Consider the following 26,635-nt stretch of genomic DNA (forward strand, 5'->3'; position numbering starts at 1 on the left):
CTGGGATGAATACCATCAGGTCCCGGTGATTTACTACTCTTCAGCTTGCTGAACTGACCCATTACATCCTCCAAGGTTACAGAGAATTTGTTTAGTTTCTCCGACTCCCCCGCTTCAAATATTCTTTCCGGCACCGGTGTCCCCCCCAAATCCTCCTCGGTGAAGACCGAAGCAAAGAATTCATTTAATTTCTCCGCTACGGCTTTGTCCTCCTTGATCGCCCCTTTAACACCATTTTCGTCCAGCGGCCCAACCGACTCTTTGGCCGGTTTCCTGCTTTTAATGTATCTAAAAAAATTTTTACTATGTATTTTTGCTTCCAACGCTAATTTCTTCTCAAAGTCCTTTTTTGCCCTCCTTATCTCCGCTTTGCATTTGGCTTGGCATTCCTTATGATCTATCCTGTTACTTTCAGTTGGTTCTCTTCTCCACTTTCTGAAGGATTGTTTTTTGGCTCTAATGATTTCCTTTATCTTACTGTTTAGCCACGCCGGCTGACGTTTAGTCTTTTTTCCCTTTTTTCTAATACGTGGAATATATTTGTCCTGAACCTCCAGGATGGTGTTTTTAAACAGCATCCACGCCTGATGCAAGTTTTTTACTCTGCGAGCTGCTCCTTTCAGTCTTTTTTTCACCATTTTTCTCATTTTGTCGTAATCACCTTTTCTATAGTTAAACGCTAGCGTACTTGATTTCCTAGTTTCACTTCCTTCAATGCCAATATCAAAACCGATCATATTATGATCACTGTTATCAAGCGGCCCTCGTATCGTTACCCCCTGCACTAGATCATGAGCACCACTAAGGACTAAGTCTAGTATTTTTCCTTCTCTTGTCGGCTCCTGAACTAGCTGTTCCATGAAGCTGTCCTTGATTTCATCAAGAAATCTTATGTCCCTTGCATGTACAGATGTTACATTAACCCAGTCTATATGCGGGTAATTGAAATCCCCCATTATTATTGTGTTGCCCAGTTTGTTTGCGTCCCTGATTTCCTTTAACATTTCCGCATCCGTCTGTTCGTCCTGGCCAGGCGGACGGTAGTACACTCCTATCACTATCCTTTTCCCCTTTGCACATGGAATTTCAATCCACAGTGATTCCAAGGAGTGTTTTGTTTCCTGCAGAATTTTCAATCTATTTGATTCAAGGCTCTCGTTAATATACAATGCTACCCCTCCACCAATCCGATTCACCCTATCACTACGATATAATTTGTACCCCGGTATGACAGTGTCCCACTGGTTATCCTCCTTCCACCAGGTCTCAGAGATGCCTATTATATCTAATTTTTCATTTAGTGCAATATATTCCAACTGCCCCATCTTATTTCTTAGGCTCCTGGCATTCGCATATAGACATTTCAAACTATGTTTGTTGTTCCTAAGTACATCATGCTTAGTACTTGACAGTATTAATTGGCAATCTTTTGTCTGATTTTTATTGTTATTTAAAGATACCCGATCTACTACAATCTCTTTTGCAACCTCACTATCAGGATACTCTATCTTCCCTGTTATGGTGATATCTTTGAAAGATACCTTATCCCGAACCATGCTCTTTTGAGCGACTGTCGGCCTTCCCCCCATTTCTAGTTTAAAAGCTGCTCTATCTCCTTCTTAAACGCCGATGCCAGCAGCCTGGTCCCACTCTGGTTAAGATGGAGCCCATCCTTTCGGAATAGGCTCCCCCTTCCCCAGAATGTTGCCCAGTTCCTAACAAATCTAAAGCCCTCCTCCCTGCACCATCGTCTCATCCACGCATTGAGACTCTGGAGCTCTGCCTGTCTCTTGGGCCCTGCGCGTGGCACAGGTAGCATTTCAGAAAATGCTACCCTGGAGGATCTGGATTTCAGCTTTCTACCTAAGAGCCTAAATTTTGCTTCCAGAACCTCTCTCCCACATTTTCCTATGTCATTAGTACCCACATGTACCAAGACAGCCGTCTCCTCCCCAGCACTATATAAAATCCTATCTAGGTGACGCGTGAGGTCCGCCACCTTCGCACCAGGCAGGCAAGTCACCAGGCGATCCTCACGTCCACCAGCCACCCAGCTATCTATATGCCTAATGATCGAATCACCAAGTACAACAGTTGTCCTAACCTTTCCCTCCCGGGCAACATTTGGAGATATATCCTCGGTGCGAAAGGATAATACATCCCCTGGTGGGCAGGTCCTGGCTACAGGAGTACTTCCTACTTCACCAGGGTGATGCTCTCCTTCTAGGAGACCTCCCTCCTCCAAGGTAGCACAGGGGCTACCTGACTGGAGGTGGGACTTCTCTACAACATCCCTGTAGGTCTCCTCTATGTACCTCTCTGTCTCCCTCAGCTCCATCAAGTCTGCTACTCTAGCCTCTAGAGAATTTGTAATGCTTGTTACGATAAGATCACTGAAAGGCTCAGTTTTAGCCGTGTATGGTACATGAGCTTAATGGTTATATATTTATATATATATTTTTTTGTTTGTTTGTTTTTGCTTGTTTGTTTGTTTAGGGCTTGGGTTCGGATCACATCCTCTGAAAGCACCCTACCTTAAAATGGATGGGGATGCCAAGTTGTGGGGAGGGGTAAGGAGGGATGAGTTTATGTTAGAAGTCCTCTTAGGGGGTCATATGGCCCCTTGAAGCCTAGAAGAAGTGGGGTTTCTGGTCCAGAGTTAAACCAGAGTACATTGTTTAGATGTCATGGGCACTTTGACTTTTCTTACTCTTAATGTTAAGGGGCTTAATTCTCCTATGAAGAGACAGCTTCTGTTTAAAGAGATGCTACGCTTGGGGGCGGATGTGGTTTTCGTGCAGGAGACCCATTTGCTACCAACCCATGAACGATGCTATGGTCAATTCCAAAACTTTTATTTCGCATCTAGCCAAACTGATAAAAAGAAAGAGGGAGTGTTGATAGCGCTTTCATATAAATACCCGTGGTAGGTGAAACAGATTGTGCGAGACCGGTGTGGACGCTGTGTACAGCTGATTTAGTAGGGAGAGATTTTAATCTGACTTTGCACCCCTCTCTTGGATAATTCTGCCACAAGAGTCCATTATGCCCATTCAGACTGAGCCAAATTACATGGTTTCATGGGTGCCTGGCAGTTGCTTGACCTCTGGAGGCACTTTAACCCTCTCTCCAGTAGCTATACATATTACTCAGCGGTGCATGATTCTCATTCACGGATTGACCTTTGGCTGGGGTGTCATACTCTTGCATTAAAAGTGCACACCGTGCAAATACATCCTAGAACTTGGTCAGATCATGCCCCTCTCACCATAAAGATAAAGTTTAACATCACTGCACCATCACCCGTACAGTGGTGCTTGAATGATGGCTTATTGGCGGATTTAAATATAGTTTCGCAATTAGAAAAAGACCTAAAGGAATATATAGCTATTAATGACAACGGGGAGGTCAGAGATAGAGTGTTGGGGGAAGGCCTCAAAGCAGTAATTCGGGGACAAGTCATTTCACTACAAACAGGTATACAACAGAAGTTGGCCCAATCTCAGCAGTTGCATACAGAACTTACAAGCACAGACAACACGGATGACGCCCCCACCCTGGGTAATATCTCGCATGTACCAGGTACAATTGGAGTTAAGAGAGCTCCAATTAGCGGAAGTGGTGGGACACCTTCATCAGGTTCGGCAAACATATTTTGAATTTGGTAATAAGGCCTCACGGCTGTTGGCATATAAGCTGAAAAAATACTCTACTCAAAATTATGTACATGCAATAGTAGAGAGTACAGGACAGCGTTTGACAAGAACTGAGGACATTAGTTTAGCTTTTTTAAACTTGTACAAACATTGATATCAAGATGATATATCGCCTGGGTCCCAAGAGATACATGATTACTTAACAGCAGTGCATCTCCCCATCCCAATGTGAGTCACTGTCCGTACCTATCACTCTAGAGGAGGTGACCTGAGCTACACAAGACTTACCTAATGGAAAGGCCCCTGGGCCAGATGGCTTTACGAATAAGCTTTACAAATGCTTTGGGAAACTTCTTGCTCCATTATTGACAAGTTTTTAATTCCCTACAAACCCAAGTAGAACTACTCTACTCCAGGCGATTGGCAAATAATATTGTCCTTCTAAAACCTGGAAAGGATCCTTTATTTTGTGGATCGTATCACTCGATATCACTACTTGACTCAGACTATAAAATATTTACAAACATTTTGGCCAAGTGATTATAACAATTGATGCCCGGTTTGGTTCATGTAGATCAGGCGGGCTTTATAGAGGGTCGGCAAACATTTGATAACATCAGGCAAACACTACTCTCAGCCCACATTATTGCTCTCTTTAGACGCAGAGAAGGCATTCGATCGAGTCCATTGGCCGTATATGTTTCGGGTTTTGGAACACATGGGCTTTACAGGACACTTTATTACATGGCTTCAGCTTCTGTATGACTACCCACTGGCCTTTTTGGTTAATGGGGCCTGGTCAGATGCCTTTTCGCTGGGGTGGGGAACACGTCAGGGGTGCGCTTCGTCCCCACTGTTGTTCGCCCTTACCATTGAACCATTAGCTCAAGTAATTAGAGCTCAATCAGCTATACAGGGCATTTGCATAGGACCAGAAGAGTCAAGATCATGTTATTTGCAGATGACATTTTGTTGACATTAACTAACCCTCAGAACTCTATCGGTGGTGATGCAAAGTCTTCAACAGTTTGGTCATTTGTCAGGCCTTCAGATTATGACTAAATCGAAAATCTTGGGTCTATGTCTACTGGCCGAGATTACTCAAAGCTTACAACAGCAGTTCCCCTTTAGGTGGCCCACACGTTCTCTGATATTTGAGTTAGATCGTTGGGAAAGGATGGAGCTTTCCTGATTAGGTAGAATACAAGCCATAAAAATGATTTTACCAAAAATGTTATACTTGTTTCTGGCATTGCCATTACCAGTTCCTAGATGTTTCTTTCACCAATTAAAACAAAAGGATTTTGCATATATTTGTAAACACAAGCCCCCGCGGGTGCAAGCCGATGTTTTATACCAATCTAAGTTAAACGGGGAATGGGTGTTCCAAACTTTTTTCTGTATTTTTAGGCAGCTCAGCTGCACTTACTTGTGGGGTGGGCCACTGACAGTAATAAACCCTGGCTTCAAATAGAAAAGCAATGGCTGGGAACCACACATTTGGCTTCAATATTATGGCTGCCCAAGTCATGCATACAGGCCCTTATTGTACTTGCCCCTCCCGGCAGTCCATTTCCCCCTCCAGACGTGGTGTGACATACGCCATAAATTTTTCCCTGATAAGCAATATTTTCGACAAATGCCTGTACGAGGCACCCCTAGTTTTTCTCAGGAGGTAGATGATACTGTATATAAGGCTTGGGAGTGTTGGGGCTTGAGATGTCTGGGGCAGCTTTGTTAGGAGGGGACGTTAATATCTTTTGAAGATTTGCAGGAGTTTGGCCTCCCTTCCCACCACCTGTTCCACTATAGGCGGATAAGGGACTACATATTTCGTAGAGCACGGGAGGAGTTACTGTTAGAAGAGACAGGACTGGAGCGGGCAATAGGTGGTGGGACTGCTAGTGGAATGAGACAGTCAACATGGATTTAGTGAAGGGAAATCTTGCCTCACCAATCTACATTTCTTTGAAAGTGTATCTGGATTTTCGGAAGGCGTTTGACAAAGTACCTCATGAAAGACTCCAGAGGAAATTGGAGAGTCATGGGATAGAAGGTAGTGTTCTATTGTGGATTAAAAACTGGTTAAAAGAAAACAGAGTAGGGTTAAATGATCAGTATTCTCAATGGAGAAGGGTAGTTAGTGGGGTTCCACAGGGGTCTGTGCTGGGACCGCCTTTTTTAACATATTTATAAATGACCTAGAGATGGGAGTAACTAGTGAGGTAATTAAATTTGCTGATGACACAAAGTTATTCAAAGTCGTTAAATCACGGGAGGATTGTGAAAAATTACAAGAGGACCTTACAAGACTGGGAGACTGGGCGTCTAAATGGCTGATGACGTTTAATGTGAGCAAGTGCAAAGTGATGCATGTGGGAAAGAGGAACCCGAATTATAGCTACGTCAAGCAAGGTTCCACGTTAGGAGTCACGGACCAAGAAAAGGATTTAGGTGTCGTCGTTGATGATACGTTGAAACCTTCTGCTCAGCGTGCTGCTGCGGCTAAGAAAGCAAATAGAATGTTGGGTATTATTAGGAAAGGAATGGAAAACAAAATGAGGATGTTATAATGCCTTTGTATTGCTCCATGGTGCGACCGCACCTCGAATATTGTGTTCAATTCTGGTCGCCGTATCTCAAAAAAGATATAGTGGAATTAGAAAAGGTGCAGAGAAAGGCGACGAAAATGATAAAGGGGTTGGGACAACTTCCCTATGAGAAAAGGCTAAAGCGGCTAGGGCTCTTCAGCTTGGAGAAAAGGCGTCTGAGGGGAGATATGATAGAGGTCTATAAAATAATGAGTGGAGTTGAACGGGTAGATGTGAAGCGTCAGTTCACGCTTTCCAAAAATACTAGGACTAGGGGGCATACGATGAACCTACAATGTAGTAAATTTAAAACGAATCGGAGAAACTTCACTCAACATGTAATTAAACTCTGGAATTCGTTGCAACAGAATGTGGTAAAGGCGGTTAGCTTAGCGGAGTTTAAAAAACGTTTGGACGGCTTCCTAAAAGGGAAAGTCCATAGACCGTTATTAAATGGACTTGGGGAAAATCCACAATTTCTGGGATAAGCAATATAAAATGTTTTGTACTTTTTTGGGATCTTGCCAGGTATTTGTGATCTGGATTGGCCACTGTTGGAAACAGGATGCTGGGCTTGATGGACCTTTGGTCTTTCCCAGTATGGCAATACTTATGTACTTATGTGTCTCTCAAATCTATGCAGCGCTTTTGTCCCATAAGTCGCCTATTTTGAGGTATATACAGTGTTGGGAATGTGACCTGGGGATCAGTCATGATGTGCTGGGAACGGGCACTTGGTTATATGCTAAGAGAATCTGTAAGTAGCTCTTTGATAGAGAATGACTACAGAATTTTATATCGTTGGTATTATACACCTGACCGATTAACAAATATGTTTAAACAGATTTTGGGCCAATGCTGGAGGGGCTGTGTGGCAGTGGATGATGTGTTTCATATATGGTGGTTCTGTCCAAAAATAAAAAGTTACTGGACTGAGCAGCAGCTTAGCCAAATTTTGGGAAAAGACTATCCAGCCACCGCAGAACACTGTCTACTGCACTTTCGCCCCGGGGGATCTCACCAGCTTTATATTGTTTGGCCTTGACCTTTCTGGTGGCGGGCAAGATAACATTGGCTTCATCATGGAGAAATTCACACCCACCACCAGTAATAAAGGTGGTTCACAAAATGGATTATTTATATCAGATGTCGAAACTTACGGCTATCCGATCTGGACAGATAATTCAATTTCACAAACTTTGGGACAAGTATAGAGAATGGAGATCTCTTTCAGGGATTGACCTGGATGCCCCCCAGTTAATAGACCCAGTGGTTTAGATAGTGACTCTAGTTATTGAACTCCACTTGATTGGGGACTGGAAGTGGACCATCAGAGGACATATGCATATCATCTTTCGCAATATGGGAGGGGGAGGGTCATGGGTGGGGTTTGGGGTTACAATGCTTCATTGACAGCTGTATAAGATATCTTGTTGGATGTGTTTACTTTTTAAAAATTTCAATAAAAATATTACAAAAAAAAATAAAGAAAGAAAGAAAGCAGGTTCCTGAGACTATCGAAATTACCACAACGGTCTTTTTTAAGACCTTTATTAGCATTTTAATTTTTGAAGACAGGTCTATATGTGATCCCCACAACCATGGACTGATTCTTCTTGTAATTATTAACCTTATGGAACAATACCAATAAAACTCCAGAGGCAGGCACGTTTGTGCCAAAACAAGTACCGTGATGAGTCAACATTAAGAGTCATCAATAAAAGATTAGACTGTAGATTTAACTGTGAATTGGATGTTCCTTGGTCTGTTTTATTTGGAGTGACTGATCCATTTCCCACTCCCATTGTTTTGGTGTAAAAGGACGAACAAATATGGGCACCCAGTTATAGAATTGCCCTTTTTATTGGGTATTTATCCGCTTTGAATAAAATACTGAAGGACATATCTCATGTGTGTGTGTGTGTGTGTGTGTGTGTGTGTGTCATGTATCCAGGACTAGCAAAATTACTGTAACTAGATTGGTAGGTGGTGCTGTTGTAACAGGCAGTGGGGCTGACAGAGCGAGTGTGTGGTTCTCTGTAGCTGCTCATCTTTGTCCCTGGTGCACATTCCCTTGCTGAAGCAGGAAAGACCTGTAGCCAAATAGAAATTAAAAGTTTGGAATCCAGGAGAAGAGGAAGGAGAGAAAAAAAAAACATGGGCAAGTAAGGGCATAGAGAACGGGAACATGAGCAAGGAGAGTAGTGGAAGTGTACATAGATAATGATGCAAAAGAAATAAGATGAGAAATGGGTCTAACACTGCCCACAAAACAGCTACTGATGTAATATGGAAGTGTTGCTCAGCTGGTGGAGTCCCCTAGGTCTGTGGTTTTCAACCAGCCCTTGGGGCACACCCAGCTAGTTGGGTTTTCAGGATATTTACAATGGGGGGGGGGGGGGGGGGGTAGTGCATGCAGATCTCTCAGGCAAATTCATTTTAGATATCCTGAAAACCTGACTGGGTTGAGCAGCAGTCCCCTAGTCTACCCTTCCTCTACTCCATGTCCTTTTTTTAAAGAAACAACCACGCTGTGAGGCAAGGCAACAGCAAGCTCAATGCGTGACTGTCTTGGTTCAGCCAGAGGGGGGACATAAAGGGCTGGTGGAAAGAAGTTGGAGATGACACTAGCGTATGAAAAGCAAAAAATAGTAGATAAAGTGAATGATACATACCTGTAGCAGGTGTTCTCCGAGGACAGCAGGCTGATTGTTCTCACGACAGGGTGACGTCCGCGGCAGCCCCCACCAACCGGAAAAAGCTTCGCGGGACGGTCGGCACGCAGGGCACACCCACCGCGCATGCGCGGCCGTCTTCCCGCCCGTGCGCGACCGCTCCCGCCAGTTGAATGACAAGCAATAAAATATGAAACACAACTCCAAAGGGGAGGAGGGAGGGTAGGTGAGAACAATCAGCCTGCTGTCCTCGGAGAACACCTGCTACAGGTATGTATCATTCACTTTCTCCGAGGACAAGCAGGCTGCTTGTTCTCACGACTGGGGTATCCCTAGCTCTCAGGCTCACTCAAAACAAGAACCCAGGTCAATTGAACCTCACAACGGCGAGGGTATAACAGAAATTGACCTACGAAGAACAACTAACTGAGAGTGCAGCCTGACCAGAATAAATTCGGGTCCTGGAGGGTGGAGTTGGATTTACACCCCAAACAGATTCTGCAGCACCGACTGCCCGAACCGACTGTCGCGTCGGGTATCCTGCTGGAGGCAGTAATGAGATGTGAATGTGTGGACAGATGACCACGTCGCAGCTTTGCAAATTTCTTCAATAGTGGCTGACTTCAGGTGGGCCACTGACGCTGCCATGGCTCGAACACTATGAGCCGTGACATGACCCTCAAGAGCCAGCCCAACCTGGGCGTAAGTGAAGGAAATGCAATCTGCTAGCCAATTGGAGATGGTGCGTTTCCCGACAGCGACCCCTAGCCTGTTAGGGTCGAAAGAAATAAACAATTGGGCGGACTGTCTGTTGGGCTGTGTCCGCTCCAAGTAGAAGGCCAATGCTCTCTTGCAGTCCAATGTGTGCAACTGACGTTCAGCAGGGCGGGTATGCGGCCTGGAGAAGAATGTTGGCAAGACAATTGACTGGTTAAGATGGAACTCCGACACCACCTTCGGCAGGAACTTTGGGTGGGTGCGGAGCACTACTCTGTTGTGATGAAATTTGGTATATGGAGCATGAGCTACTAGGGCTTGAAGCTCACTGACCCTACGAGCTGAAGTAACTGCCACCAAGAAAATGACCTTCCAGGTCAAGTACTTCAGATGGCAGGTATTCAGTGGCTCAAAAGGAGGTTTCATCAGCTGGGTGAGGACGACGTTGAGATCCCATGACACTGTGGGAGGCTTGATAGGGGGCTTTGACAAAAGCAAGCCTCTCATGAATTGAACGACTAAAGGCTCTCCAGAGATGGCTTTACCTTCCACACGATAATGGTAAGCACTAATCGCACTAAGGTGATTCCTTACTGAGTTGGTCTTGAGGCCAGACTCTGATAAGTGCAGAAGGTATTCAAGCAGGTTCTGTGCAGGGCAAGAACGAGGTTCTAGGGCCTTGCTCTCACACCACACGACAAACCTCCTCCACTTGAAAAAGTAACTCTTTTTAGTGGAATCCTTCCTAGAGGCAAGCAAGACCCGGGAGACACCCTCAGACAGACCCAACGCAGCGAAGTCTACGCCCTCAACATCCAGGCCGTGAGAGCCAGGGATGGAAGGTTGGGGTGCAGCAACGCTCCGTCGTTCTGCGAGATGAGAGTCGGAAAACACTCCAATCTCCACGGTTCCTCGGAGGACAACTCCAGAAGAAGAGGGAACCAGATCTGACGGGGCCAAAAGGGCGCTATCAGAATCATGGTGCCGCGGTCTTGCTTGAGCTTCAGTAAGGTCTTCCCCACCAAAGGTATGGGAGGATAAGCATACAGGAGGCCGGTCCCCCAATGGAGGAGAAAGGCATCCGACGCTAGCCTGCCGTGTGCCTGAAGTCTGGAACAGAACAGAGGCAGCTTGTGGTTGGTCTGAGAGGCGAAAAGGTCCACCGAGGGGGTGCCCCACTCTCGGAAGATCTTGCGTACCACTCTGACATGGAGCGACCACTCGTGCGGTTGCATGACTCTGCTCAGTCTGTCGGCCAGACTGTTGTTTACGCCTGCCAGGTACGTGGCTTGGAGGAGCATGCCGAACCGACACGCCCAACGCCACATCCCGACGGCCTCCTGGCACAGGGGGCGAGATCCGGTGCCCCCCTGCTTGTTGACGTAATACATTGCAACCTGATTGTCTGTCCGAATTTGGATAATTTGGCAGGACAGCCGATCTCTGAAAGCCTTCAGTGCGTTCCAGATCGCTCGGAGCTCCAGGAGGTTGATCTGCAGATCCTTTTCCTGGAGGGACCACAGACCCTGGGTGTGGAGCCCATCGACATGAGCTCCCTACCCCAGGCGAGATGCATCCGTCATCAGCACTTTCGTGGGCTGAGGAATTTGGAATGGACGTCCCAGGGTCAAATTGGTCCGGATGGTCCACCAGAGCAGTGAAGTGCGGCAACTGGTGGAGAGGCGGACGACATCTTCTAGATTCCCGGTGGCTTGGAACCACTGGGAAGCTAGGGTCCATTGAGCAGATCTCATGCGAAGACGAGCCATGGGAGTCACATGAACTGTGGAGGCCATATGACCCAGAAGTCTCAACGTCTGCCGAGCTGTGACCTGCTGAGACGCTCTGGTCTGCGAAGCCAGGGCCAGGAGATTGGTGGCCCTCGCTTCGGGAAGGTAGGCCTGAGCCGTCTGGGTATTCAGCAGAGCTCCTATGAATTCCAGAGACTGCGTTGGCTGGAGATGGGACTTTGGGTAATTTATCACAAACCCCAGCAGCTCCAGAAGCCGAGTAGTGCACTGCATAGACCGGAGGGCTCCCGCCTCCGAGGTGTTCTTGACCAGCCAATCGTCGAGATATGGGAACACGTGCACTCCCAGCTTGCGTAGGTAGGCCGCTACCACCACGAGGCACTTGGTGAACACTCGTGGGGCAGAGGCGAGCCCAAAGGGCAGCACACAATACTGAAAGTGCCGTGCGCCCAGGCGGAATCTGAGATACTGTCTGTGAGCTGGCAGTATCGGAATGTGAGTATATGCGTCCTTTAAATCCAGGGAACATAGCCAATCGTTTTTCTGAATCATTGGCAGAAGGGTGCCCAAGGAAAGCATCCTGAACTTTTCTTTGACCAGGAATTTGTTCAGGCCTCTCAGGTCTAGGATGGGACGCATCCCCCCTGTTTTCTTTTCCACAAGGAAGTACCTGGAATAGAATCCCTGCCCTTCCTGCCCGGGTGGTACGGGCTCGACCGCATTGGCGCTGAGAAGGGCGGAGAGTTCCTCTGCAAGTACCTGCTTGTGATGGGAGCTGAAAGACTGAGCTCCCGGAGGACAATTTGGAGGCAGGGAGGCCAAATTCAGGGCGTATCCGCACCGCACTATTTGGAGAACCCACTGGTCGGAGGTTATGAGAGGCCACCTTTGGTGAAAAAATTTTAACCTCCCTCCGACCGGCAGATCGTCCGGTACGGACACTTGTAGGGCGGCTATGTTCCCGTGGATCCAGTCAAAAGCCCGTCCGCGGCTTTTGCTGTGGAGGCGCAGGGGGCTGCTTAGGCGCACGCTGTTGACGAGAACGAGCGCGCTGGGGCTGTCCCTGTGCCTGACGAGGCCTTCGGGCCGGCTGGTTGTACCTACGCTTTGCAAAAGAATAGGGTGCAGCCTGCAGGGCCTGGGAAAAACGTCCACCTGTGGAGGTGGATGCTGAAGGCGCCCGGTGGGAGAGCTTGTCGAGAGCGGTTTCCCGCTGATGCAGTTGGTCCACCATCTGCTCGACCTTCTCACCAAAAATGTTATCCCCCCGGCAAGGGACGTCGGCCAGTCGCTGCTGGGTGCGGTTGTCCAGGTCAGAGGCACGCAGCCATGACAGCCTGCGCATCACTATACCTTGGGCCGCAGCACGAGATGCCACGTCACAGGTGTCATAGATACCCCTGGACAGGAACTTTCTGCACGCCTTCAGCTGCCTGACCACCTCCTGATAAGGCCTGGACTGCTCCGGCGGGAGCTTCTCGACCAGGTCCGCCAGTTGTTGCACATAGGTCCGCATGTGAATGCTCATATAGAGCAGGTATGATTGGATGCGGGTCACGAGCATGGAGGATTGGTAGGCCTTCCTCCCAAACGAGTCCAGAGTGCGAGACTCCCGCCCCGGGGGCGCCGAGGCGGTATCCCTCGAACTCCGTGCCCTCTTGAGAGCAGAATCCACGACCGCTGAGTCATGGGGCAATTGTGGCCGCATTAGCTCTGGGTCGGAGTGGATCCTGTACTGGGACTCTGCTTTCTTGGGAATGGTGGGGTTAGTTAATGGTCGCACCCAGTTCCGAAGCAGTGTCTCCTTGAGGACATTGTGCAGCGGCACCGTGGAGGACTCTCTAGGTGGTGATGGATAGTCGAGGACCTCGAGCATCTCGGCCCTCGGCTCTTCCACAGAGACCACGGGGAAGGGAATGCTAATAGACATATCCCGCACAAAGGAGGCAAAGGAGAGACTCTCGGGAGGTGAGAGTTTCCTCTCCGGTGAAGGCGTGGGGTCCGAGGGAAGGCCCGTAGACTCCTCTGAGGAGAAATATCTAGGGTCCTCCTCTTCCCCCCACGAGTCCTCATCCTCGGTGTCGGACATAAGCTCATGTAGCTGAGTCCTGAACCGGGCCCGGCTCGACGTCGAGGCACCGAGGTCTCGGTGTCGTCGAGCGGTGGACTCCCGCGCCGGCGGGGACGGAGCTCCCTCCATCGACGTCGACGGGGACTCCACCTGCGTGGCGGTCGAGACCGGCACCGCAAGCGGCGGCGGTGTCGACAGCCCCGGCGCCGGGCTAGAGCTCACCGGCGCCACAGTCATCGGCGCCGGCACAGCCTGGCGCATCAGCCCTTCCAGGATCCCCGGAAGGATGGCTCTGAGGCACTCGTCCAGGCCCGCTGCCGGGAAAGGCGGTGGGGCCGGTAGGGGCGTCGGCGCCAGAAGCTGCTGGGAGCCAGGAGACGGCACCGAGGTGCCGGAACACCGACGCGTCGGTACCTCCACAACCGACGGGGACCTCTCCTCTCGACGATGACGCTTCGGCGTCGCCTCCTCTCCGATATCCGGATGCACCGAGGGCGACCGGTGACGACGCTTCTTATCCTTCTTGCGGTGCGCGTCACCGGCGCCGGAAGGCATGGAGGAGGAGGAGGTCGATCCCCCTCGGTCTCGAGGCACCGGGTCAGACAGGGTTCGGTCCCGTGGCCCACGAGTTGAGGGAGTGACCGGGGCCGACTGCCCACGCGGCCTCTCGCCCCCACTCTCACCGGAGGACCGGCGGGCCGACGGGACCTGTTCTCCTGGGGTCGCTGCCATCGGTGCCGATGTCTCGGGCATCGATACCGGTACCGAAGGGCCGGGCGTCGATACCGATGCCTTCGAGGTCGACGTCGAGGGGCCGGCGCAAGTTCCAAAAAGACGGTCCCGCAGAACTTGCCTCGCAACCTGAGTCCGTTTCCGGAGACCGAGACACAGAGAACACGACTTGATATTATGCTCCGGCCCGAGGCACTGGAGGCACCAAGCGTGGGTGTCGGTCTGCGAGATCGGCCGGCCGCAGCGACCACACTTTTTAAAACCACTCGGGACCTTCGAGGACATCGACGGAAAAATCGCGTCGGCGAAGTCAAAGTCGTCAATGGTGGCTAGAGTCACACCTCGAAAAAAGAGACGACCGAGCGACCACTAGGCCGCAATGTGGCGTCCCCGCTGGAAGTGAGGGAAAAGGGGAGCGCGTGTTCCACACGCTCAGGTTTTTTTTTTTTTTTTTTGAAAAAAAGGAAACCGGCGGTCACCAAAAAACAAGAAAAGCAACGATCCGCGTAAACGCGATCGAAATCCGGCGGCTGAAAACAGAGAGAGCGGCAAAGCACAACTCTCTCCAGTCGCGGAAAAAAAAGGAACTGGCGGGAGCGGTCGCGCACGGGCGGGAAGACGGCCGCGCATGCGCGGTGGGCGTGCCCTGCGTGCTGACCGTCCCGCGAAGCTTTTTCCGGTTGGTGGGGGCTGCCGCGGACGTCACCCTGTCGTGAGAACAAGCAGCCTGCTTGTCCTCGGAGAATAGCATTATAGAATGGTTTGTTCAGAAAGATGGTTTATAGATTCAAAATGGCGGCATATGACCCCTAGCAGTGCATTCTAGTACAACATAGGGGTCAGACACTGCCATTCTGAAAGATGGTGGTACTGGAGGTGGAGCAATGCATATTGCTTCCACTGGTCATTAAAGCTAGTCTTAGCAGGCTGAACAGCAAAGATGTCTAACTCAAGTTACATTGAAAGGAAGACCTCTATTTCAGTTCATTGTATAAATATGAGAGCAAGAGAAAAATATTCCTGTTGACTAGCTTAAGTGAAATTGTGATACCACGATAAACAGAATCAAGTACAAAGCTTCACCTTGTTATTCAACTCATCTCATTTAGGCTTATTCCTCTAAACTCCAAAGCTTGGATAATTATTATTCAGTAGGAAGTGTTATTCTGGTTTAAAATAAATTGCTTATACCCCTCCCCCCATTTTTTTCTATTCTTTATAATTTTCTCCCAGATGGTATGCATAAGAGACAAGTTTTCTTACTGGAAGAAGGCTCCTGCAAGATTGAGTTCCACAGCAGTGCTCTTGTACGTCTGTCATCCCAGACCCCTGTCTGTGCTTCACTTCTATGACTTATCTGAGCAATCTTGGGCAGGAATCTGGAAACCAAGTATTCTACCCACAGTGCTAAGCTAAGCCCTTTATTTTAAAGGACTAACTATTTTAGATTTCTGCAAATATATGCTTTGTATACTTGAAATTAAATACAAACCAATTAGTTATTGGCATGGCTTTTTTAAAACTTGAGTTCTCCTGAGTCTGACTTGAAATTGGCATATTTATCAAACCTGATTGTAACTAACTTGTGTGAAAACAGTTTAAGCTTGTGTAAATTACAACTGTTTTGAATAGGTTTAAATTGAAGACCTGAAGTCCAACTTAAGAACTCTAGTGGTGACAGTAATTAGTTTTGATCTTTACTAGCCCTGAGAAGCAAAAAAAAAAAAACAACAAAAACAAACCAACCAACCAACCAAGGCTGTCATTTTTGGGTAAGATCCCAATTATAAATGTTTCTTGTCAAGAAAATTAAAATCAGAGATATTAGTGTGCTGATTCTTTGGCTGATAGCATCCTTGGATGCTGGATAATTCTTTAAAAAAAAAACTACAAAATTGACAGCTACAAAAATCTGCATTGATTTATTTTAGACATAAGCACTTATTTACACACACACATATATATGATATACAATAAAGTAAAACAGAATAAAAAAAAGAAATATGAAGACTACAAGGTTTATGTACAAGACAAAATGTTAAAACTAGGGGAGATATGCTATAAGCATCTCTCCGCTGTGCCTTTAAGGATTTGCTACTAGGGTATCACAAACTTTGAGTACTTGCATCTGTACAGTTAGAGGTTATGAAATGAGGTGTCAAATTTGAGTATGAAGGTCAGACTGCTGAGCTCCTTAGATCTTACCATTAAGCCAAGGCAGAAGAGTGATGTAAACAGATACATGGCTGCTGCCCTCCAATCAGGAGGAGCCAATGCAGAAGGCATTACAGGAACTGTTGAATATTTCTCCTTTTCCACTACAGAGTAGATCCTCTCTGGAGAAAACTGTTTTTTTTTTTTGGTTTTTTTTGTAATTTTGAGTAGTTTTTGGTGGAACAATTGCAGTCTTCCAAATTTTACCTGCTCACTTGGTAGCTGAGATCCAGATGTTATTTTGGTGTAAAAAAAAAAATGCAAAAACAAAAAGGCCAAACAAAAATATTCCCACTTATTGCACCCACACTGATAGCTACTCATACCAGGAAGATGGAAATGAATGGTTTACTTCTGAGTAACTCAAAGTCAGTTGTTTACTAGGTGATTGCTGTCTCCAATCAGTTTTCTTCCTGGAGATCTTATCATAGGATGGAACATGCAAATGTGTATCCCTCCTCTTTTTATAAACCAGAGCATCCTTTCGCAGTAAGCACACTCCTCTCCTTTCTTGTTGAGGATGTATGTCAGTCTCCTTGGCTAATAAAAATGTCAGACAGGTCTTCAACACTTTTAAGTTTCAAATTCTGGGGAATGATAAACAAATGTTTAAAAAAAACCCTCCAAGAATCACAGAGTAACCAAATTTAGATTGAACAATCTCTCTGCTAAAACTCCCCCATGGATCAAAGAATAATCATGCTCTTAATTATAAAGTGCCAACAAAGATGAAATTTTATAATTTTAAAGCCAAGAGTGAAAGAAGTTCTCTTTGTTGAATGCAGTTGGATTCAACAACCATCTTTCTCATGAGATTACTAGCATCAAAAATCCATTAGCAACCGTTATTAAGTCAGGCAATCTGATTGGCTAAACATAGCTTAGATCAGTGGTTCCCAAACCTGCACCTGGAGGCACCCCAGCCAGTCAGGTTTTCAGGTTATCTGCAATGCATGTTCATGAGTGAGATCTTCATGCAGTGGAGGCAGTGCATGGAAATCTCTCATGAATATTCATTGTGGATATCCTGAAAACCTGACTGGCTGGGGTGCCTCTAGGACCAGGTTTGGGAACCACCGATTTAGATTATTGTAATTCTTATTCCAGAGACATACCTTTTCATTAGCCAAGTGCAAGAGGCAGGCAAAGGCAAGTGGTACTGACAGGTTCTGTGCCATGACAGAGGGTAACCTGAAAACGAAAGCAAGAGAGTCATATAGGTAATAGACACGCTGGATGTAGACCAGGGAAAGGAGGAAGTGTGATTTTTACTGTAGCTGTGAACACCAAATTATTGGGCTTTCCGTTTCCATCTGAGAGCAGGACCGTAGGAAGGTATCTGCAGCCACACAGGGTGCAAAGAAGGCAGGTGGCCAAAACTGCCTCGTTCATGGGCATTGCCCCCCTCCTTCCAAATGCTGAAGCACAGCATGCCTTCCAGTCTTCCTCCTGCCCCTCCCCCAAATACATAATGCTTCATCTCCACAGAATCCCAGAATACCCTCTCTTCAAACCTTCCTGTTCTGGCTAGAGGATCATGTCCAAAATGCACAGCTACACTCTGCTCAAGCACATTGCGACGCACTGCCAGGTCCTGCCCACATAGGAAGTGTGTATCAAAGGTGCTTGAGTGGAAGGCTCTGCGAAGCACAAGGAGGATCAATAGGAGAGGAAGTGATGTCAAAACGCTGAAATCAGTTAGCTTAGTCTGAGTTTTCCTTTCCCCGAGCAGCCATCATCCCCGAATACTCAAAACAAAGCAAGCAAACCTATGAGTTACTGCATCTACATTGTTCTTTATGGTTGGTAGCATTTTTATTTAATCTCACTTATATTTTCAAACATGCCAGCTTGTGCAGCATAGCAATGTTACTTACCTGTAGCAGGTACTCTCCGAGGACAGCAGGCTGATTGTTCTCGCATATGGGGTGACGTCCACTGCAGCCCCAGATCCAGAAAATCTTCCTAGAAACGAAAGTTCCTAAAACCTTCGAGCGCGTGGGTGCACGCACCGCGCATATGCGGCCCTCTTCCCGCCCGTTGTGTGAGAGTCCCACTTCAGTCAACTTATAAAGCAAAAACAAAGAACTCCAAAGGGGAGGTTGGGCGGGTTAGTGAGAACAATCAGCCTGCTGTCCTCGGAGAATACCTGCTACAGGTAAGTAACTTCGCTTTCTCCGAGGACAAGCAGGCTGCTTGTTCTCACATAAGGGTATCCCTAGCCCCCAGGCTCACTCAAAACAACAAACAGGGTCAACTGGGCCTCTCAATGGCGAGGACATAACAAAAAATTGACCTACAAAGAAACATCTAACTGAGAGTGCAGCCTGGAACAGAACAAAAATGGGCCTAGGGGGTGGAGTTGGATTCTAAACCCCAAACAGATTCTGCAGCACCGACTGCCCAAACAGACTGTTGCGTTGGCTATCCTGCTGAAGGCAGTAATGAGATCTGAATGTGTGGACTGATGACCACGTCACAGCCTTGCAAATCTCTTCAATAGTGGCTGACTTCAAGTGGGCCACTGACGCTGCCATGGCTCTAACACTATGAGCCGTGACATGACCCTCAAGAGTCAGCCCAACTTGGGCATAAGTGAAGGAAATGCAATCTGCTAGCCAACTGGAAATGGTGCGTTTCCTGACAGTCACTCCCCTTCTGTTGGGGTTGAAAGAAACAAACATTTGGGCGGACTGTCTGAAGGGGCATGTCCGCTCCACATAGAAGGCCAATGCTCTCTTGCAGTCCAATGTATGCAACTGACGTTCAGCAGGGCAGGTATGAGAACGGGGAAAGAATGTTGGCAAGACAATTGACTGGCTCAGATGGAACTCCGACACCACCTTCGGCAAGAACTTAGGGTGAGTGCGAAGGACTACTCTGTTATGATGAAATTTAGTATAGGGAGCATGGGCTACCAAGGCTTGCAGCTCACTGACTCTACGAGCTGAAGTAACAGCCACCAAGAAAATGACCTTCCAGGCCAAATACTTCAGATGGCAGGAATCCAGTGGCTCAAATGGAGCTTTCATCAGCTGGGTGAGAACGACGTTGAGATCCCATGACACCGTAGGAGGTTTGACAGGGGGCTTTGACAAAAGCAAACCTCTCATGAATCGAACAACTAAAGGCTGTCCAGACATAGGCTTACCTTCCACACGATAATGATAAGCACTAATAGCACTAAGGTGAACTCTTAAGGAGTTGGTTTTAGGACCAGACTCGGACAAGTGCAGAAGGTATTCAAGCAGGGTCTGTGTAGGACAAGAGCGAGGGTCTAGGGACTTGCTGTCACACCAGACGGCAAACCTCCTCCATTTAAAAGAGTAACACCTCTTCGTGGAATCTTTCCTGGAAGCGAGCAAGACTCGGGAGACACCCTCAGAAAGACTCAAGGAGGCGAAATCTACGCCCTCAACATCCAGGCCGTGAGAGCCAGAGACTGGAGGTTGGGATGCAGAAGCACCCCCTCGTTCTGAGGGTCGGAAAACACTCCAATCTCCATGGTTCTTCAGAGGACAACTCCAGAAAAAGAGGGAACTAAATCTGACACGGCCAAAAGGGCGCAATCAGAATCATGGTTCAGCAGTCTTGCTGTAGTTTCAGCAAAGTCTTCCCCACCAGAGGTATGGGAGGATACGCATACAGAAGGCCTGACCCCCAACGTAGGAGAAAGGCATCCAAGGCTAGCCTGTCGTAGGCCTGAAGTCTGGAACAGAACTGAGGGACCTTGTGATTGATCTGAGTGGCAAAAAGATCCACTGAGAGGGTTTCCCACGCTCGGAAGATCTTGCGGACAACTGCCCTGTTGAGAGACCACTCGTGAGGTTGCCCAAAGCCACATCTGGATGACTTCCTGACACAGTGGGCGAGATCCGGTGCCCCCCTGCTTGTTGACATAGTACATGGCAACCTGATTGTCTGTCTGAATCAATATAATTTGGTTGGACAGCCGATCTCTGAAAGCCTTTAGAGTGTTCCAGATCGCCCGCAATTCCAGGAGATTGATCTGAAGACCTGATTCCTGAAGGGACCAAGCTCCCTGAGTGTGGAGCCCATCCACATGAGCTCCCCACCCTAGGAGAGATGCATCTGTGCTCAGCTCTTTTTGAGGCTGAGAAATTTGAAAGGGATGTCCCAAGGTCAAATTGGATCGAATCACCCACCAGATCAGGGAGTTGTGAAAAGCGGTGGACAACAGGATTGCATCTTCTAGATCCCCTCCAGCTTGATACCACTGGGAAGCTAGGGTCCACTGAGCAGATCTCATGTGAAGGCGTGCCATGGGAGTCACATGAACTGTGGAAGCCATATGGCCCAGAAGTCTCAACATCTGCCGAGCTGTGATCTGCTGAGACGCTCTGGCCAAGGAAACCAGAAGGTTGTCTGTCCTCGCCTCGGAAAGATAGGCCCGAGCTGTATGAGAGTCCAGCAGAGCACCTATGAATTCTAGTTGTTGAACAGGAACGAGATGGGACTTTGGGTAATTTATAACAAACCCCAGTAGCTCCAGGAGTTTGAGAGTCATCTGCATGGACTGTAGAGCTCCTGCCTCCGAGGTGTTGTTCACCAGCCAATCGCTGAGATAAGGGAATACATGCACTCCCAGCCTGCGTAGCGCCGCTGCAAAGACCGCCAGGCTTTTGTGAACACCCGAGGCGCAGAGGCGAGCCCGAAGGGCAGCACACAATACTGAAAATGCTGTGTTCCCAGACGGAATCGAAGATACTGCCTGTGAGCTGGCAGTATCGGGATGTGTGTATAAGCATCCTTTAAGTCCAGGGAGCATAGCCAATCATGTTTCTGAATCATGGGAAGAAGGGTGCCCAGGGAAAGCATCCTGAACTTTTCTCGGACCAGATATTTATTCAGGGCCCTTAGGTCTAGGATGGGACGCATCCCCGTTTTCTTTTGCACAAGGAAGTACCTGGAATAGAATCCCAGCCCTTCTTGCCCCGGTGGCACGGGCTCGACCGTATTGGCGCTGAGAAGAGCAGAGAGTTCCTCTGCAAGTACCTGCCTGTGCTGGAAGCTGAAGGATTGAGCTCCCGGTGGGCAATTTGGTGGTTTGGAGATCAAATTGAGGGAGTATCCCCGCCGGATTATTTGAAGAACCCACTGATTGGAGGTTACAAGAGGCCACCTTTGGTAAAAAAATTTTAACCTCCCCCCCGACCGGTAGATCGTCCGGCAAGGACACATTGCGGCTATGCTCATCTGAAGCCAGTCAAAAGCCTGTCCCTTGCTTTTGCTGGGGAGCTGCAGGGCCCTGTCGAGGCACACGCTGGGGAGCCTGAGCAGGCTAGCAGGAAGGTGGATTGTACCTACGCTTATTGTAAGTATAGGGAGCATTCCTCCTTTCGCCTGCCTGATGAGGTAGATGCTGAAGGCACCCGGTGGGAGAGTTTGTCGAATGCGTTTCCCGCTGGTGGAGCTGCTCTACCACCTGTTCGACTTTCTCGCTGAAAATATTATCCCCCCCCCCCCCCCGGCAAGGAACATCTGCAAGCCACTGCTGGACTCGATTGTCGAGGTCAGAGGCACACAGCCATGAGAGTCTGTGCATCACTATATCTTGAGCAGCGGCTCTGGACGCCACATCAAAAGAATCGTAAGTACCCCTGGACAGGAATTTATGACAAGCCTTCAGCTGCCTGACCACCTCCTGAAAAGGCCTGGCCTGCTCCGAAGGAAGCTGATCGACCAGGTCCGCCAGTTGCTTCTCATTATTCCGCAAGTGAATGCTCATGTAGAGCTGGTAGTACTGGATTTTGGAGATGAGCATAGCTGACTGGTAGGCCTTCCTCCCAAAAGAGTCCAAAGTCCGAGCCTCCCGTCCCGGGGGTGCCGAGGCAAAATCTCTCGTACTTTTGGCTCTCTTGAGAGCAGAATCCACAACCCCCGAGTCATGAGGCAACTGGGCCTTTATCAAATCTGGGTCCCCCGTGAATCCTATACTGGGACTCAACCTTCTTAGGAATGGTGGGGTTAGATAGTGGTTTCATCCAGTTCCTCAACAGTGTCTGCTTAAGCACATTATGTAGAGGAACAGTGGATGACTCCTTAGGTGGCGAAGGATAGTCCAGGACCTCGAACATCTCAGCCCTGGGCTCATCCTCAGTTACCACCAGGAAGGGAATGGCCGTAGACATTTCCCGGACAAAGGACGAGAAAGACAAACTCTCCAGGGGAGAAAGCTTTCTCTCTGGTGAAGGAGGCAGATCAGAGGGAAGACCACAAGACTCCTCAGAAGAGAAATATCTTGAGTCTTCCTCTGCTTCCCACGAGGCCTCTCCTTCGGTATTGGACAGGAGTTCTCTGACTGCAGTCCGAAGCTGAGCCCGTCTCGACGCCGTGGAGCTATATCCTCAATGGCGATGCCAAGAAGATGACTCCCGTGCCGGCGGCGATGAAGCTCCCTCCATCTATGTCGAATCAACTCAGGGGGCAGCTGAGGCCAATGCCGCAGGCGGCACCGACGCCGAGGGCCTCACCACAGGCGGGGGAGCCAGCCACCGCATCTATCGACGGTACCGTCAGCGCAAGCACCTCTGGTACTGGAACAGACGGTCGCAGCAGCCTTTCCAGGATCCCTGGAAGAATGGCATGGAGGCGCTCGCCAAGAGTGTCTGTCAAGAAAAGCTGTGGCGTTGGTACAGGAGTCGAGGCTAGAATCTGCTGAGGAGGAAGAGGCGGCGGTTCTGGGCTGTCCGGAGACCGGCGCATCGACACCTCTTGTATGGAGGGTGAGTGGTCCACCCGGTGTCGCCGCTTCATGGGTGCCGATTCCCTCGATGCCCCGGAGCTCTAGGTACCGTGACGAGAAGGGGACCGATGATGGTGCTTCTTTGCCTTCGCTCGAGGCATGTCACCGGTACTCCTCGGTACCGACGAGGAGGATGTGGAATCCACACGTCTCCTCGGGGTCGGGTCCGAAAGGGGTCGGTCCCGATGGACCTGTACCACAGGAGCCCTCGAGGCAGGTGGAGACCCACTTGATGGTTCACTGCTGCCAGCATGTGATGGTCTCTGGACAGCCATTACCTGTGCTCCCGAGGTCGATGCAGTCTCCCGTGCCGACACCGCCGATCTCGGTACCGCTGTCGACGTCGAAGTACCGGGCAAAGCTCCAAACAGGCGTTCCCGTTGAGCTTGTCTCAACGCTTGTGTCCACTTTTTAAGGCTAAGACACAACTGACATGCGTCTGGGTGATGGTCGGGCCCAAGACACTGGATACACCACGCGTGAGGGTCGGTGCCTGAGATTACCCGGTTGCACCGCGTGCACTTCTTGAAGCTGCTGGTGAGCCTCGATGTCATCGATGGAAAAATAGCGGCAGTGAAATCAAAATTCGTGATGGTGCCAAAGGAAGGCACAAAAAAAGGGAGAAAACCCTTTTTTTTTGTAAAGAAAAAATGAACAGCTCGTGCACGAGCACGACGAAGAAGTAAAAACCAGCAAAAAGCCAACTAAAACAAAGGCTTTTCTTTCTGGGACACAGAACCACCAAAAACAGCCGCTCTTGACTGCGGAATAAAGAAGACTGAAGCGGGACTCTCACGCGACGGGCGAGAAGATGTGCGGCCACACTCGAAGGTTTTAGCAACTTTTGTTGCTAGGAAGATTTTCCGGACCTGGGGCTGCCGTGGATGTCACCCCATATGTGAGAACAAGCAGCCTGCTTGTCCTCGGAGAAACAGATGTACACAGAGGAAGCATAAAAACAGGATAACTTTTAGAGTACTAATTTGTTATAAATCTTAATCAATCAGTGGTCAGTTGGAGGGGCTGGTTACAGGGACACCCCTAGCATGTGTTATATTCGTGCAGAGATTTTTTCTCCTGGTAATGGGCCACATGACAATCAGGTGCTTAACATTCAGAGTTTCTATTTACTTATTTATGACATTCATATCCCACATTTAACATATATTAGGTTGAAACCTGGGAGCATTTGAAAGTTTTTTGTTTTTTTTTAACCTGTGCCTAGATGGTTTGTGGGAACTTGCTCCTTCTGTTTTGAAGAATGCAGTGGTATATTATAAAAATGCACTTAATATTGTTTATTACTATTATTTACTACTGGTTGATATACAGCAGAAGTTAACCAGGTCAACTTCATGCTTTGTAATATAATTTTTAATAGCATTTTTCTCAGTCATTACCCAAATACAAATAAAATTATAATGTTAATTATACGACCGTGTCTACCTCTTATGGTAGCTTTTATTAAAGCCATGCAAGAAAAATATTTGCAAGTGCAATTTTATTATGCAGGCAAACAATACACCGCCAAAATACAAAATAACAAGCAGCACAGTATTAGTCACCAAGTTTATACAAAGTTGATTATTTTCAGTGGGAAATAAATCTGTTGGCTGCCTGCTATGTGAATATTCCATCACTGTTTAATTATTGCTACCAAGTATTACATATATAGGGCATATGCCTTAAACATAATTGTTTACATTTGTTTATTTAGACCTTACATGCACATGGTATTGCTTATTAAACCCGAGGCAAAACCAAAGTGTGGTTAAACGATTTGGTATAAACTGTGTTGTTTATGACTTTACTTGTTATGAAATGCTTTGAGTCCTACTGATCTGTACATCTGTTGTGTTATTTTGGCGGGTGGAAACAGTCAGGTGGGCTTATAGGGAGGGAGGGGAATACGGGCTGGGAAGGGTTCTTGGGGTAAAGTTGTGCCGTGTCGGATGGTTTACTGTTTTTTCTTGTTCTGTATGAAGCTTATCAACCAGCATGTTTTCCTTTTAATAAAGATGATTAAAACATAAAAAAATAAGTTTTGGATGTTACTGAATTCTATTATTCTGTCTCACTGTATTTCCAGTTTTGGCACAGTATGAGCCATCACAAGAACAAAATATAAGAAAACCAGTGGGCTGCATTAGGGGCTTATAGCTCATTTAGTTATGTTTCCACAAATGAGAGAGCTGTTTGACAGAAAATATTTTTATTACTTTGATTTATAAACCACTTGTCCCTGAAACACACTCAAACAGAATAATCCATTTGTGTATCTAAAAGGTAAAGTTCTACAAAACAGATGAAGATATGATTACATGTGCTCCAATGAAAGGAGAGTTTAATTCTACTTCCATTTAATTTCAACATATTCCGTCATCTTTATAACACCATGCTTTTCAAGGCAAATTACAACAACATTTAAGATGAACCCGTCAGGAAACTGGATATCCTCACTTAAATTTGGCCACCTGTATTGTAAACAGTGTATTTATTTAGTTTTAAGTGTAGAAAAATAAGCACAAAATACAGAGTTTAAAATTGCTGTTTCTAACAGCTATAATAATGTTTAAGCTGTTTTAGTGATATTCAATTGTTATTTCATGATATTTATATCTACATATGGGAATCTTTCAAATAAATGAAAAATCTGTCCAATAAGTTAAAAAAAAGAAAAACTTTTGTCCTCCACCTTTTAAGGCACTGCCTATCCAACTGAAACAGCTTTAGACTTGTTACAGATGGACCAACAATAAAAGAAAACGACAATGTGGATGCAGCACCTCATAGGTTTGTGTGCTTTGTTTTGAGTAAACGGGGATGACGGCCATGCTGGGAAGACTGTCCTAATTGGCCTCCTTGCTTACATTGGACTAGATAGGCTCACTTCCAACTCCTGTTTATTAAACCTCCTTGGTGGAGGCATTGCTGTGTGTTTTGTATGTGACCCTCTAAACTGGTACAGGAAAGTTTAAGGGGAGGGAGACAGAGAAGCACTGTGCTGCAGGAGGAGGAGCTTTCAGAAAGGAGATTGATGTGCTTTGGGAAGTGTCTTCGAGGGGGTTTCAGGAGAGGATAGAAGCTCGGGATGGTTGGCAGGGTGGGTGATTGCACAGGGTGCAGTTATAGCTTGCTACAGCCTTTTTTTACTGCCTATATGCTTCCTTGGAGAGTTTGCTACTTTATAGAACAGTTGGAAATCAAGCTGTGCAATTTCACCATAGAAGACGAACATGTGGTCACATAAAATCTAACTGAAAAATCACATTTTGTCATTTAAAATATCTGCTCATAAAGAATTTCAAGCTCAAACTTTAAAGAGAAATGTGTGTATATATTGGATATATAAGATACAAAATGATGCTGAATTAGCATATTTGGAACTTTTGAGCAATAGCAGTAGTCAAGGCTTCAACCTCATTTCTCACAATACATTTGAAATGTGCAGAGATGTCAGGA

At 47.4% G+C, this 26,635-nt stretch overlaps 2 protein-coding genes across 2 annotated transcripts in view; one reads left to right on the forward strand and one right to left on the reverse strand.

Moving 5' to 3' along the window:
* The window catches only part of LOC115469697 (STE20-like serine/threonine-protein kinase), a 233,442-nt gene extending 216,776 nt beyond the window's left edge, over nucleotides 1-16,666 (forward strand). Inside the window, 1 exon segment of the mRNA XM_030202484.1 lies at nucleotides 15,427-16,666. The gene's annotated coding sequence lies outside the window, so the exon portion shown is untranslated.
* The window catches only part of NCAPH (non-SMC condensin I complex subunit H), a gene marked incomplete in the record, with an annotated part of 295,343 nt that continues 285,264 nt past the window's right edge, over nucleotides 16,557-26,635 (reverse strand). Inside the window, 2 exon segments of the mRNA XM_030202485.1 lie at nucleotides 16,557-16,994; nucleotides 17,523-17,598. Coding sequence (XP_030058345.1) covers nucleotides 16,935-16,994; nucleotides 17,523-17,598 — 136 coding nt within the window.

Source organism: Microcaecilia unicolor, chromosome 4, assembly GCF_901765095.1.
Source record: "Microcaecilia unicolor chromosome 4, aMicUni1.1, whole genome shotgun sequence".
Taxonomy (NCBI): domain Eukaryota; kingdom Metazoa; phylum Chordata; class Amphibia; order Gymnophiona; family Siphonopidae; genus Microcaecilia; species Microcaecilia unicolor.